Source organism: Marmota flaviventris, chromosome 16 (genome assembly GCF_047511675.1).
Source record: "Marmota flaviventris isolate mMarFla1 chromosome 16, mMarFla1.hap1, whole genome shotgun sequence".
Classification (NCBI taxonomy): Eukaryota; Metazoa; Chordata; class Mammalia; order Rodentia; family Sciuridae; genus Marmota; species Marmota flaviventris.
The window spans coordinates 44820430-44836638 of NC_092513.1; the positions used below are offsets into that span (position 1 = coordinate 44820430).

General features: G+C 37.0%; 1 protein-coding gene across 3 annotated transcripts in view; it reads right to left on the reverse strand.

Moving 5' to 3' along the window:
• Psma8 (proteasome 20S subunit alpha 8) overlaps positions 1-16209 on the reverse strand; it is a 56157-nt gene that overhangs the window by 21257 nt on the left and 18691 nt on the right. For 2 of the 3 annotated variants that reach the window (XM_027935747.1, XM_027935745.2), the window contains exons 3-4: positions 13106-13230; positions 10820-10942 (exon numbers count right to left, since the gene is read on the reverse strand). In XM_027935747.1, the coding sequence (XP_027791548.1) occupies positions 10820-10942; positions 13106-13230 (248 nt within the window). Of the gene's footprint in view, positions 1-10819; positions 10943-13105; positions 13249-16209 lie in introns of all 3 variants that reach the window. The other variant, XM_027935744.1, reaches the window with a different exon arrangement.

Here is a 16209-nt window from a genome sequence, read left to right on the forward strand (position 1 = left end):
TATGTAATCAGTTAGATATATATACCTCTGCTGTTCCGCAATAAAGCAGTTCCCGCTTCAACCTTCACAAGTTGCTTGTCACCTCTCGGTTATTTTGCCCAGCTAGACTGCGGCATAAAAGTGCTGGGGATATAGCTCAGTCATAAAGTGGCCTTGGGTTCAAATCATAGTACCAAAAGAAAAGTATGAATATTCCACTCAGAAGGTTGTTTGTTTTGGGTACACTGGGGTTTGAACCCAGGGGCACTCTACCACTGAGCTACATCCCTAACACTTTTCATTTTTTATTTTGAAAATGAAAAGTGAGAACAGGGTCTTACTAAGTTCCTGAGAGTTTCACCAAGTTTCTGAGGCTGGCTTTGAACTTGAGACTCTCCTGTCTCAGCCTCCTGAGTGTCTGGAATTACAGGTGTGCACCACCATGCCCCACCCTGGGGGTGCACCGAGACCTGAAGCCAGAGAACATCATGGTGGAAGCCAGACGCAACATCAAACTCATTGACTTTGTCCTCAGAGCCAGGTTCATAGCTGGGCAGAAGCTGAACAATTTCTGGAGTACTCTCACATACCTTGCCCCTGAAATTATCCTAAAGCAGGAGTATGTGAGAGTTTCCCAGTGGACATCTGGAGCCTAGGTGCCCTTCTGTATTTTATACTGACAGAGAGCCACCCATTTAGGGGAACCAATGCTCAGGAGATGATGATGCAGGTTATCATGTCCCTAGCTCTGTTTCCATCAAAGCACAAAGGCTCATTTGTAAAATATTCACCACGAAACATAAGAAGTGGCCCACACTCAAGAAAATCTCACAGCATCCATGGCTAAAGCAGGATGAGCAGTGTGTTCCCCATCATTCTAGCGAGGAACTCCCCAAAGACCCAGACCCCATGATCATGATCATCCTGTTTGACATGGGTTTTGATCCATACTAAACCTGCGTGTCTCTGGCCAAAAGGGAATGTGGCAGTGATGGCCACATACCTGATACTGAACCACAGCAAGGCCAGGGGGTAGGGTGACGGTTCCAGGGAAAGCCTGTGCCTCCCAAGGATCTTTCAGATGTCCCTGTCCTCCCAAAGGGGAGTGCAGCTTAGCCTGCCCTTTGTATCTTTCCCTTTCCCTATGAGTATTAGCTGCCTGAGGAGGCCCAACAGCTAGAGCACAAGTGTGAGCCTGTCTACCATTCCTCCCATTTCCTGCCTGCAAAGGCCCCCATCTCTCAGCAGTTCCTCCCAGTCTGATTCTGCTTCCACATGCCCAATCCCTCTGCCACCTTCATTAGGCAGTCCAGAATAGACAGCAGCAGTTCTTCTTCTTAGGATACATCCACAGAGCAAGACCATGGCGACAGAAATGGTTGGAAGTGGGTGAAGAGGAGGATCACTGCCTGTGTCTGACAAACGTGCTGCTGCATGACATGCATCAGCAGTAAGTGGCTCCAATGACATAGAAAAGAAACACATTACATCCATAAGCAGCAGCATCCTTCCAAGGAAGGGGAGAGCTGATCCAGACACCACCAGTGGACAGCTCATCTCTCTTCTGCCCCCACCTGTGGAAGACCTCAGAGACTTTTCTGCCTGGGACACTTTGCCCTGCCCCTCTGTTCTTTCTCCCATTTATTCTGACCTGTTTCTTAAATTGGTTTTAAAAATTGGATCAGAACATTTTTGTTCCAAAGATTAAAATGTAAGCTGATGAAAATAAAGGTGGGGCCTCAAGCTGACGGCAGGATCCCACCAGCTGTCCTCTCCAAGGCCTGGACCTCTATGCCTCTCTCTGCAGTGTAGATAGATAACTTTCTGGCCTTGAGCCAGAATACATGGGACTCACATGCCTTAAGCAGTATACAGCATTCCTCTCCATGAACTAGTGAAGACAGTTTCACTCCCCCCACCTGGTGTGGAGGGAGTCTCTCCCCTTGAGCCAGTGTAGACATGACTTTTAGTTGGTGACCTTGGCCAGGAGGAATTCCTCCCTGAAGGTGTGAACAAGGTAGGTGGCAACTGTTGGTGGCAACTGAGAATGCGCAACCTCAGTGTTCTATGGCATCATCTTCACGATACTGTGTTCAGAGAAGGAAGAGATGGGCCAGTGGGCAGCATGGGCCTGCCTGAGGGGGTCAGGGCAGAGATGAAGAGACTCAGTGCCAAGATGAAGAAGGAAGAGTTGTAGAAAGCATTGCTAGTGCCAGGAAGGACAGACGTGAGGACGGTACACCCGGGCATGTGTGTGCCCAGCTTTGACATGACAAGGTCCTCTGTCACTGCCCCATTCAAAGCATTCTTGATGAGGGGGTGGTAATTTGGAATCTGCAACCACATGAGTGAATTTTTTTGTACTTTTGTTACATTAAAGTATCTTGGCTTATTATTTTTAAATAAGTTAATATTTAAACAGGTTCACTACATTATGCAGATCTTTTAAATGTTGGCCCTTTTGATTTCTAATATCAAATAATTATGCTTGTTAATTTCACCATCAGTCTCATCAAAGAAGTTTGTATGAACTGAGGAACTGCCAAGCTTATAATTGTGGCACATGCATGTTTTCCAAAATTTGCATGAAAACTTGAATTTTAACATTAGCAACAAATACTATCAGTTGTTTCTTTAAAGTAAAAAGATTCGAGTTTGCTCATTATTGAGAACATGGCTTCCAGAGCTCCATATCTCAATAATTACTGTTGTTGTCTTTTTTTCTACCAAGTAAAAATGAAGTTCAAAAAGAATGCAAAGGGGGGGCTATTTCATCTTACAATTCAGAACAAACACATAATTGCCTTTCCTCAAGGCAGTGGTCCATAGACCCTGCAGCAGACAGGCCTTCTATGTACTTCCATTTCATTAGAATTTATATATATATATATATGTAGTTGGACACAATACCTTTATTTCTTTTTATGTGGTGCTGAGGTTTGAACCCAGTATTTCTCATGTGCTAGGTGAGCGCTCAATTGCTGAGCCACAACCCCAGCCTCCCCGATCATTAGACAGAATTTTAGAAAGATGTATATGTGGGTCAAGATTTAACAGAATTAACTAATAACTTTTACTGTTTTCATCAAAGACAACTTATATAAAAGTTGAATTTATTCATTTAACACAAATTCATGGTGGTAAAGAATAAAAATGAGTACTAGCACAGATGGATGCTAAACTATCAGAAATTTTATTGCTTTTATACCATAAGGCACATGTCCACACATGAAAAAGTGAAATACTAAAATGTGGTATATATACACAATGGAATATTACTCAGCCATAAAGACAAATGAAATAGGTATTTGCTGGTAAATGTATGGAACTGGAAACTCTCATGCTAAGTGAAATAAGCCAATCCCAAAAAACCAAAGGCCGAATCTTCTCTCTTATATGTGGACGCTAACACACAATAAAGGGGAAGGAGGAAAGAATATAAGTTCATTGGATTAGACAAAGGGGAATGAAGGGAAGGGAATAGGAAAAGCAGTAGAATTCAGACATAACTTTCCTATGTTCTTTTTTTTTTATATCTCTGTTTGTATGTTGACACCCAATTAGATTCTTCATACATGTACTTTGGATAATGATGTCCACCACATTCTATCCTATGTTCTTATATGAATACATGAGCACTGTAACTCCATATCATATATAACTGAAAGAATGGGGAGTTATACTCCACTCTATATAAAATATGTCAAGATATACTCTACTGTCATGCATATCTAAAAATAAAAAATTTAAAAAAGTGAAATACAATCTTGGTATTATTATGAAAATCAGATTTTTCCTCCTTCATGGGTCATTGAGATGTTTTCTTTTGCACACAAAGCCACTGAGCATCTTCCCTACGGACACCTTGGAAATTACATGGGTGATATACCTGGTTCTAAACACAAAGTGGTTAGAAGAAAAAAACAATGTTTTGAGCCAATGGCATGACCACAGTGATGAGGTTTCCAGGAGGGTCCAAGCGGTCAATCTTGACTTTTATGTAAGTTGTAAGGAACCAGTGAGAACATCACAGGGATGGGAAAGGGGAGCTAACTACCATAATTCTTGGCAAGTACTAGTTGTGGGGTCTCAAGCTGCCTACGTCAACATCAGGGACAGGAGCTAAATAGCCAGGGGTACCTGCAGGTCACGGTGAGATCATTCCTGGTAAAAGGGTTCTTTGACAGACAATACTGGATATTCTTTGATGAAGAACTTGTACAGGCTGGACAGCTATCAAGTGTGATGTACCTCTAGTGTCATCAGAAGACTTGAAGTCCAACTCATACTTCCCAGACCTGAAGAACTCAGAGACAGCTATATCCATGCTAATTACAATCTAAACAGTATAATAGGTTTTTATTGATTTGATTTTTTCAGTAGCTCCAGGATTTCTTAATTTTCAGGATGTTAGATGCAAACATGCACTTGACCCCACTTTGTAGCATCTTTACCATCTCTCCTCTTCTTCTTCTTCTTTTTTTTAACATATTTTTAGTTGTAGATGGACACAATACCTTTATTTTATTTATGTGGTGCCAAGGATGGAAGCCAGTGTCTCACACATGCTAGGCAAGTGCTCTACTATTGAGCCACAACACCAGCCCCACCATCTGTCTTTTTGATGACATTTTTCAGGTTATGAATGGTAGTCCTCTACTCCAATATGCATGGATGAAGTTGGCTGCACTAACAGGGAGGATCATCAACTCCTGCCTGAGTTCTGCCACCATGAAAGCCAGCAAAAATCATACTAAAAGCTGGAACTGGCAGGAGGAATTCAGAACTGGCAGTCTTATTTTGGAGTTGCCAGTAAAGTCTGTGATATGGCAATACAGTGTACCTCCTTCTCAGTGGTGACAGTTTGAGAGAGCCCCAGAATGGGACTCACATGAACTTGGATTTATTTTCTATTTCACCCATTTTGATCACCATCTATTTATCAATTTTCTGTCCCATGACACTCGATTTATTGCTAACCAGGGAAGATGCAATACTATTGATGTGCTCAGCAGCCTTTTAGACACCCTTCTCCATAGAACAAGACTTATCAAGATCCTGGTGCTACGGCCTCCACAAATACCAGTTGAGACACTACTGGGTACAGCAGCTCTAAAAAGACTTTTTTTTTTAAAGATTCTTATTTCTATTCTATTTTATTTCACTTGTGTCCATTTCACTGAAATAGTTCCAATAGTTCCAGAATTGAAATTTTAGGGTTTAATAGGCTCAAGTGTCTAAGGAACTATAAAGGGCTTCTTAGATGGCTTTGTAACTGGCTGTGGAAGCTCCGTCTTAAACGTGGATTTATTGTTACTCTCTCATGTCTGCATATACTTCTCTCTTTAATATAACCATTGTCCTTGCTCAATCCCACCCTCCCATTTTTGCCTTATTTCAGTATGCATTCTGTGTTGTGGATCCAGAATCCTGAGTCATTGTTTATTCCTTGTACACATTTTGTTGTCTGTGTCTTTGGTTTGGTTTGGTTATGTATCTGTAGTGCTACCCAAGGAATAGGCTCCAGAGTCTGTACTTTGATCTCCCACCCTTTACATCTGTCTTCCCCTTTCTGCTTGCCTGTCAGGTGGACTTCAAAAGAAATTTTTGTTGCAAAGACTGGAATATTGTGTTCAGTGTTCAGAGTTCAAAGGCAGCTTTACTTTTCCGAGGTTCTGGAGTTGGTTTCAGAGGTCTTAGTCTAGAAAAGGCTGGCTGCATTCTGCTGGGCTTGAGGTGAGGCGGAACATCGTGGTGGAAGAGTGTGGTGGAGGGAAGCAGCTCACATCATGGTGATCTAGAAGCCTAAAAATACTGTCTTAAGGTGAAAAGAACAGCTTCAACGTGGGATTTTCATAAGAGTTAAAGATCTCCCTGGGATGGATTTTTGAAATAGACATGATGAATTTCTGACCACCAGCTCTTGTTGCCCAGGAAAGAATCAGCAGAGGGTGCTGTGCTGCAGATGAAGTAAGCATTAATCTAGTGAGGTCTCTGAAAATGATTTTTTTTTTTTTCACCTTATGGACCAGGGATTTGCAGATGGAATTTTGAGAGTTGCCACTTTAGAATTTTCTTCCTTTTGAGTTCAAATGTACATTTAAAAACTTATAATGAAAGCCATGCATGGTGGTACATGCCTAAAATCTCAATGACTCGGGAGACTGAGACAGGTGGATCACAAGTTCAAGACCAGCCTCAGTAATTTAGCAAAGCCCCGAGTAACTTAGAGAGACCCTATCTCAAGATAAAAATAAAAAGGGCTGGACATGTATCTCAGTGGTAAAATGCCTCTGGGTTCATTTGCACTATCAAAAACAACAACAACAAACCTCATAATATAATGACTATTCTATTCTAGCATTGGAGGTTTTTATAAAAGGATGGTTTTTAATTTGACAAATCCAGGAACCTGTTACAACAATTTTAAAGAAGTTTCTTCTAAGTCCCAAAACACAAATAGTCAATGACCTCACTTACATTGAATCTAAAATAATCAAACTCATAGAAACAATAGAATAGTAGTTACTAGAAGCTGGTGGAGGGAAGGAAATTGGAACTTTCTAGTTGAAGAGTACAAACTTTTAGTCAGGATAAATAAGTTCTGGATATCTACTGTATAGCATGGTGGTTATAGTTAATAATAATATACTGGGGACTTAAAAATTGCTTATAGAGAATAGATTCTAGGTATGGTGATAGGTGTGTTATCAAAACATTACATTTTCACCAATACATAAAATTTTCATTTGTCATTTTTTTAAAAAAAATTAGGAGGCCTAGAATGCAGCTCACTGGCAGAGTGCTTACCTAGCACATGGGAGGCCCTGGGTTCAAGAAACAAAAATTTAAAGTTGACTTGCCAACATGACTAACTGATTTTGCTGAACTCTTCCATCATGGAAGGAGTAGCAGCATTATCTCACTGGAAGAGGAACTTACAGTTTACCCTTACATATGCCAAATGTACATTTACTGAATGCTTTTCAGTATTATACATCATGGTATCCTACAAAATATTGCTTCTAAGCAATGAATTAACTGTGAAGAAGCAGGGAAACTGACTTATGCTCAGGGCATTCACTGGTTCTTATTATATTTTTTATCACCTTGAAGGAGCCAGTCAGATAGAAATGTGAAGACTCAGTTACAGTAGCAGTTATATGACAACATCTGTCAAGGCTAGGATTCTGCTCTATATGAACCTATAGAAGGAGTTATTATCATTGTAAGGATGCTGTTTTAGTTAGCTTTTTTTTTTTTTTGCTGCTGTAACCAAAAGACCTGACAAAAACAATTAGAAGAGGAAAAGTTTATTTGCGGGCTCATGGTTTCAGAGGTCTCAATCTACAGATGACCAACTAACTCTGTTGCTCTGGGTCCAAAGTGAGGCAAAATATCATAGTGGAAGAGTGGTAGAGGAAACAGCTCAGGAAATGACAGTTAGGAAGCAGAGAGATAGAAACTCCCCTCTACATGAACAAAATATATATCCCAAAGGTAGGGCCCCAATGACTAATATCCTCCAGACACACCCTACCTGCCTACAGTTACCACCCAGTTGATCCCTATCACAGGATTAATGCACTGATTAGGTTAAGGCTTTCATAACCAATCATTTCACCTCAAAGCTTTCTTGCATTGTCTCATACATGAGCTTTTGGAGGACACCTAAATCTAAACCATAACAGATACTATGATTTATTCTGATTATTAAAATTAAAAATGACTACTATACAGTGGGACCAGGGAGAAGATATTAGAACTCTAAGAGATTTTCTGAAGGTTTCTCTTAGCACTTCCCCATAAAGTGAAAAAGTTAATGGAAGGCTCTATAACCCACTAAGGCAAGATCACTAATGGACCAGAACCTTCAGAATTAAAAGTTGTGAGCTGGGTTCAATGGTGCATACCTATAATCTGAGCCATTCAGGAGCCTTAGGTAGGATCAAAAGTTCCGATGCTAGTCCCAGCAACTTAATGAGACCCTGTCTCAAAAAAGAAAGAAAAAAAAAAGGTAGGGTTTCCTGGGTTCGACCCCCAGTAACAAGGAAGGAAGGAAGGAAAGCTGTGTCATGTGCCAGGTAATGAGCCCACAACAAACTAAAGTATTGGCATCAGCTACTTCTATTCTCATTTCTATACAGGTCATGAAGCCAGTTTATTTTTATAACTTCCCATTTCTTTTTTTTTTTTTTCAATATTTTTTAGTTGTTGATGGGCCTTTATTTTATTTATACGTGGTGCTGAGATTCGAACCCAGGGCCTCACAAATGCCAGGCAAGCATTCTACCACTGAGCCACGATCCAAGCCCCAATAACTTCCCATTTCTATTACCTATTCTACATGTTCTTCTTTCTGTACCTTGTAAGACTAAAATCTAGCACTGCAAAGTGTTGTAATGCCAGTCAGTGCCATGGCTGCTCCCAATAGTCCACTGCACCATTTTGTTACGCTACCTGAAATAATATGTCATCATAAAAACAAACAAATGGAACACAGAAAAACAAAACAAACCAAAAAACCTGATCTTAGATAAAACGCTATACTCCCTCAGAAGTAGAAATCAAATCAGTTTTTATTCTATCTTTCAAAAATGGATATCAGAATTTATATAATGTGTACAGAGTGTCAACTGGCTAAGGGCGGTTACATGTTATAGTGGAAAGAATTAAATGTTTATTCCAATATTGCTTCAGTATTTACTGAGTTTTAATTTTAATGTTGCTATTAAGTAGGGATGTGAACCTAAATCAATCTCTTAATCCCTGAATCTCAATTACCAAATTCATAAAATAAAAAAATTTTCAAATGTTTTGTTATAGATGAGTTTTTTAAGTTGCATAATACTTACTTCAACCAAAGCCTTATAAAAAACCATAGTGTAAGAATATAAGAAGTGAGTAAAATAACAATAGTGAGGCACATGTGTGTGCATATTCACAACTGTTCACATGTTCTTAACTCTATCATGTGGCCGGAAGACACCACAGCAGAGCACAGTTCAGATCAATGAAATGATCAATAAAATGTACAATGATTATAAGAATTCCAGGGCTGGGGTTGTGGCTCAGCGGTACAGCACTTGCCTAGAACGTGCGAGGCCCTGAGTTTGAGCCTCAGCACCACATATAAATAAATAAAAGTATTGTGTCCAACTACAACTAAAAATAAATAATAAAAAGAATTCCATAATTTTCCCAAGAGAAAATTAAAATACTTCTTTGTAAGTCCCCAGAAAGCAATTTAAAATGAAAACTTCATGTAGACTTGGAAATTGCTGTTATAATATTGAAATAAATAGTAAATGTAATGATAAATGCAAACAGAAGATGGCAGGCTTTAAATTATTTAAAGATGGGAATATAATAACTTCTTTTGTTTAGGTCACTGATTTGGAAGGCACAGAAACCTAGTAGATGTTAAAAAGTTCTGATATTTGCAGCAGGTAAATCCATACCTTCTGATTACCAATTAGATTACACAAGCAAATTAAAAGATTGCATCTGGCACAGGTATTCTGGTATTTGTTGGAAGATTACAATCCACTGTTTTAGTGATCTGGTTAAATGGATTTATTTTTGTGGTACTGAGGATTGAAATCAGAGCTACATCCTCAGCCATTTTTATTCTGAGATGGGGTATCTCTAAATTGCTTAGGGATTCATTAAGTTGCTAAGTGTGGCCGCAAACTTGGAATATTCCTGTAGTAGCCATCTGAGCCTCTGGAATTACAGGTGTGTGTCACTGTACCCAGCTGGTTAACTGGTTTATAAAACAGTATCTTACACATATGGTCAGAGAAAAACAATTTCTTAATACATGCATAAAGACCATAGCAATATTTCCCACTTAATTTATTTGGCAATAGTAAACTAAATTCAGCAGGAAATTATTTAAAACCTATGTACTTAAACTTTTGATAAAGTCACATTTCTGAACTGTCATCTTATTCTATGAGAATATATAAAAATTCATTTCTAGAAACTGCTACTAGTTTTTCTGGGCTTTTGTATTGGATTTGAGTGTATCATAAAACAAAGCAGTTCGGTACAAATACAAGAATAACAATTTATCCAAGAAACAAATTATATTCCACAAATTATGTAGAGATCATTGCTGTATACTAACAAATAAGTACATATCACAGTTTAGGGTGCTCTGACTGACCTAGAATAGAGAACACATTAAGCATTTCAGTATGGAGTTTAAGCGCCCATCTAGTTCTTCACTAAAAGCAAAAACACTATTTTACTCAAAACAAGCATCTATATGAAGCAATACTAATTTGGAGAAAAAATGAATGCTCAATACAAACTAGACAGTATTTCTCTTATTTGGCCATTTAGGTTTGTCAGGTCTGTCACATCTTTTCAAAAGTAAGGAAAAGGATCCGTTAATAAACACCAAGGCATTTTGTTATCCAAAAATTATAATTTCAGACCAGCTGACTATATTTATAAAGGTTTTGACAGTACAAACATTTGTTTTATAATTTTAATTTGTTATATATGACAAGATTCATTAAATTTACATTACACATATAGAGCACAATTTTTCATATCTCTGGCCAGTGCAAACATTTTAATGCAACATAATTTTGTCATGTCCCTGAAAGCTATTAAGCATTTATTTATTTATTTATTTTTAAAAGATATTTTATTAGTTCTTGGTGGCCCTTTATTTATTTTCATGTGGTGCTGAGAATCGAACCTAGTGCCTCACACATGCTAGGCAAGTGCTCTACCACTGAGCCACAACCCCCGCCTGCTATTAAGCATTTAAAAGTGAAAACATTTATTCAATTTCTCAAAAAATATTAACAAATTGAAGACTCACTTTCCATGCATGGTAAGTACCAGAGGGATCTGTCTGATATAATCTTGGGATACCATCATCATCAAAACCTACAATTAAGGCAGAGATTCCGAAAGGTCTTCGTCCATTGCTCTGGGTATATTTCTGAAAAATAAAATTTATTTTTAGAATAACACTATTTTAATTATTACATACAAATTCTAATAATTAATAGAGAATTGCTATCAAAATGATCTCCTTTCCTAATTCTTATTCTACACATTTTTAGAATTCTTTCTGGACTAATCTCAATTCATAACAAATTTTGAAAGAAATTAATGTATACAATCTGTAAAATAAAACCAACTCTATATAACTGTATAAAATTCTGTGTCTGTGTTTAATTATGTGGCTTGAAACAGCTTAATAGTAGCTTTCTTCCTGGTCTTGTCTATTTATTGTTTCTATTTTCCTTTCGGGTTTTTTTTTTTTTTTTTGCACGGGGAGGTTCTCAGGACTTATATTTTCTCAAAATGTTTTCCTATTGTGTTGTGTACATTTTGGTAACAAACTAGACTGTAACCTCTTTAATAGTAGAGAACAGTGTTCATGCCATACCCATCTTGGTTCTCAGCAAAACTGACTTCAATGAGTTGTATACTTTTGAAGCACATCCTTGGTTTACCTTGAGGAACACTATAATTGCTACTATTATTATCCAGTATCCTTACTTGATACTATTATTAACAAATATATTCTGTTCACTTATACTAGTTATCTTTACTTAAAAACCCAAGTGAGATATTTCTTTCAGTCCCAAGACAAGGGACCCTTTGTTTCTCTTGAATAAAAAGCATGTTGTTTTTTTTTCTCTCACAGACAAAGTGGCACTGGGAACCAATTATATTTCTTATTACTTCAGTGCCAGGGAACTTCCTGGATTTGTGCTCCAAGGATGGAATTCACACTGAGACTGGTGCTCCTACATGTCATACAAAAAAGCTGCCATGATAGAAAGCTAAGGACTAAAAATTTGGGCAACTTTATATAACTGTATAAAATTCTGTGTCTGTGTTTAATTATGTGGTTTGAAACAGTTTAATAGTAGCTTTCTTCCTGGTCTTGTCTATATATTGTGTCTATTTTCCTTTTTTTTTGCAGGGGGAGGTACTTGGGACTGAATTCAGGGGGACTCAACCACTGAGCCACATCCCCAACCCTATTTTGTATTTTGGAGACAGGGTCTCACTGAGTTGCTTAGCACAACACCTTTGCTGAGGTTAGCTTTGAACTTGTAATCCTCCTGTCTCAGCCACCCAAGCTGCTGGGATTATAGGCATGTGCCATGGCATCCGGCTTTGTATTTATTTTCTTACTTTTCAATTTTATTATATGAATTTTTAAAAAGCCACTTCAGAATTCAATGTTAATAGTTAAACTATGAACCTCTTTGAAAATAAAGTTTATGTGTTAATTCCTCTGTACTTCCTAATGTGCCTAGTGTACCTCTAGGCATGAAGTAGTTGCTCTGTAAATATACCTTAGAGGAGAAGACTTTTTACTTTTTTTTTTGCTTAATCAACTTTTTTTTTTTTTTTGTGGTCCTGGGGATTGAACCCAGGGCCTTGTGCATGTGGGACAAGCACTCTACCAACTGAGCTATATCCCCTTCATCAATTTTTTTAAATAAGAAAATTATATATGCACAGGGTTAAAATAATATAAAAGTACAAAAGGTGCTCATGAGATCTATCTTCTGCCCCAGACCTTACCAGTCCCAATCCCACTGTTACAAATTTACAATTCTTTTCATAAAAATTCTATGCACAGCCTCTGCTGCCATATACAAAATACACATAAAACAAGAGAAAAATAATACTTGTATACATCATGATTACATTTATCATTAAACCACGTATCTATGCATGGGTTCCAGAAGAAGTCATATCTAAACTTGATCAGCTGTGTTTAGATTCATAGGTGAAAAAAATGGGCATTTCTTTGGAAAAAAAATTAAAGAATGCTAGTATCTGTATCTCCAGAAGTGTAGAAATTGCCTTAAAAGATTATAGATTTATGCTCTTTTAAGTTTTATATAATTTCCAGAATTGAAATTGACTGGGATATCTAGTGATTAAGTCAATGCATTTTTATCTGAATAAGAGTGTGACTGTGAAGTAATTGTGAGAAAGAAGAGTATCTAGTAGATTAATAGATCAAATGCTTGGGGTAGCCGTACTGTTTCTATGACAGAACCTAAAATAATGGATTATTACTAGATTAGATATTTTAACTGATTTGAAGAAACCTAATAGAATATTAGCTTACCTGCTTTAAAGTTGCTATGAAGCGAGTTATATATTCTACAGTGACTGGGTCTTCAACTGTAAGCTTATGGCTCTGGCACTCCACCCGGGCTCTGTTTATTACTACTCTAGCATCAGCAGTCAATCCTATAAAAATAGTCAAAATTTTACAAAAATACTTTTTTTCATAATACATATTTTCCTTCTCCAATCAAACCTTTCTTTATAACATCTTTTTTTCTCAATACATGACCTTTATAAAGGAATTATGATATAAGGTGTCACTTAAACATTCTGATTTATTTTCTTTTCAAACTTAATTTGATGCATTCTTTTTTGTAAAGAAAATAGTTTTCAAGATTAATGGTTTAGGGGCTAAGGATGTAGCTCAAAAAAAAAGAAAAAAAAGACCCAGACATGGTGGCACACACAATAATCCCAGCGACTTGGGCTCAGCTCCTGTTAAGGCAGGAGGATCACGAGTCAAAGCCAGCCACAGCAAAAGCAAGTTGTTAAGCAAGTCAGTGAGACTCTGTCTCTAAATTAAATACAAAATAGGGCTGGGGATGTGGCTTAGTGGTTGAGTGCCCCCGAGTTCAATCCCCAGTAAAAAGAATGATTTAAACACTAATAATAAGCTAGATTTAATCTCCTGAAAATAAGAGTTTTACTTTATATTGTGAAACATACTTCCACTGAATTAAAACTGCATTTAATAAAACCATATTTTTTTGGCCTAAGATCAAGATTTAAAAATCAAGATGTTGAAACAGAAAAAAAGAAACTTTTTTTCAATGCTGGGGAAAAATACAGGGCCTATAACATGCTGTGCAAGTATTCTACCACTGAGCTACACCCCAACTCTAAATTTTTTATTTTGAGACAGTCTTGCCTCATTGTCTGAGCTTGTCTTGAACTTGCAGTCCTCTTGCCTCAGCCTCCAGAGTAGCTGGGATTATAGGTGTGCACCACTGTACCCAGCCAGAAAAAGAAAACATATGACTTTGCTTTTACAATATCAAAATGTCTTGTGATTAGTTCTCAATACTTCCATAAGGAAACAGATGTGTTCTATCAAAGGAATAACAAACTGACTACAAACTTTAACTGATAAAATGGTCACAAACATTTGTATTAAGGATTTATTTAGCATTTGACTTTTATTTGGCCATTTTCTTTCCCCACTCTCTTAATACTAACTAGATTGCCAAAAAAACAAAAAACAAAAAACACAGTTTTATAAAATCTTTCTCACATAACTATCCCTTTCATGGATTCCCTTCAACAGAGTTTCAAAACCTATTTCTAGAAACCTGAAAGAATCTGAAGACAGATAATATTAGCTAACAATGAAGAAACTGTCTGAACCTCTGTTTGCAATCCCCCTAACACTCATGTAGGGTGTGAATCATCATCACATACACAGTTAAAGAAAAGAAACCGGGGCTGGGGATGTGGCTCAAGCGGTAGCGCGCTCGCCTGGCATGCGTGCGGCCCGGGTTCGATCCTCAGCACCACATACAAACAAAGATGTTGTGCCCGCCGATAACTAAAAATAAATAAATAAATAAATTTAAAAAAAAAAAAAAAAGAAACCAATTCTCTTCTCTTTGCAAAAGTTATCCAAGATAAAGAAACAGCAAGAGATTGATTAGTTTACCCTACAGATGAAAACTTCAGTCAATTTGCTTGGCATGGTGGCACATACATGTAATCACAGGCACTAGGAAGACTAAGCAGAAGGACTAAAAGTTCAAGGCCAGCCTGGGCAACTCAGCAAGGATCTGTCTTAATTAGTCAATTAATTTAAAGCAATGGGGATGTAGTTCAATGGTAGAACACTTGCCTAGCATACGGGAAACCCTAGGTATAACAGTCGATACTGCAAAAAATTTAAAACAAACAAAAATCTTCAATTAGAAATATAATCAGATATGTAATTTTGTATTGAATCAAATATATGATATGTCAAGATCATTGTATTGTCTTGAGCAACTAATAAAAAAATTTAAAAAAATAAAAAGAAATATAATCAGATATGGTATGCCAAAGTATTTTCTCTTTACAATGTGAAATGTGATACAAAACTAAGTGACATAAAGAAGTAGTAATATAACTGATTCAAGGAAAAAATAATCAGTGATAAATTTGCCAAACTTTATAAATAATATAGTTTTATATGTCTGTTTTGAATATAAGTAGCAATTATATCCATCATTTGGTTAGGCAAAAGAGAACAAATTCTATTTGGGGAAATAATTTAAAATCATAATTTAATTTTGTTTAAAAGCAAGCCATATATAGAACAAATGAGCTCTCAATTTATTTTAAATTTATACCACATTATCTTGAAAATACTATCATCATATAAAATTTATACAATGGAACTCCATATGATATATAATTTTAAAAGATTCTTTCATTCTTCTGAAGGTTTGTTTCCTAAACATTTAAAGCACAGTATAACAATATCAACAAAATGTCATTTTTTTCAAAGTGAAACTATATATTTTTTTTTACATATGCTCACTATAAACTAGGAAACAAAAGCTACCATTCCAAAATTCATAAATATAATTATATTATACATGTTCTTCTGTAACTTGCCATTTTATATTGTACTTGCTTTATATTATACATGTATATTCATATAAATATAAAATGGATACTTTCTTAAGCTAGTACATATTTTGCCACATCCTTTCTTGTTATTTATTTATTTAGGTACCAGGGATTGAACTCGAGGGTGCTTAACCACTGAACCATATCCCCAGCCCTTTTTATGTTTTATTTTGAGACAGGGTCTTGCTAAGTTGCTTAGGGCCTAGCTAGGTTGCTGAGGCTGGCTTTGACCTCATGATCCTCCTGCCTCAGCCTCCTGAGCCACTGGGATTATAGGCTTGTGCCACTGTACCTGAGCTTTTTATATATTAACCATATATGGTACTACTAGTAGTAATAGTAATATCTGTTCAACACATGTCAGACATCTTTTTTTTTTTTCTTTTTTTGGTACTGGGGATGAATTCAGGGACACTTTTTCACTGAGCCACATCCCGAGATCTTTTCATTTGTTAGAGACAGGGTCTCACTATGTTGCTTAGGGCCTCACTAAGTTGCTGAGGC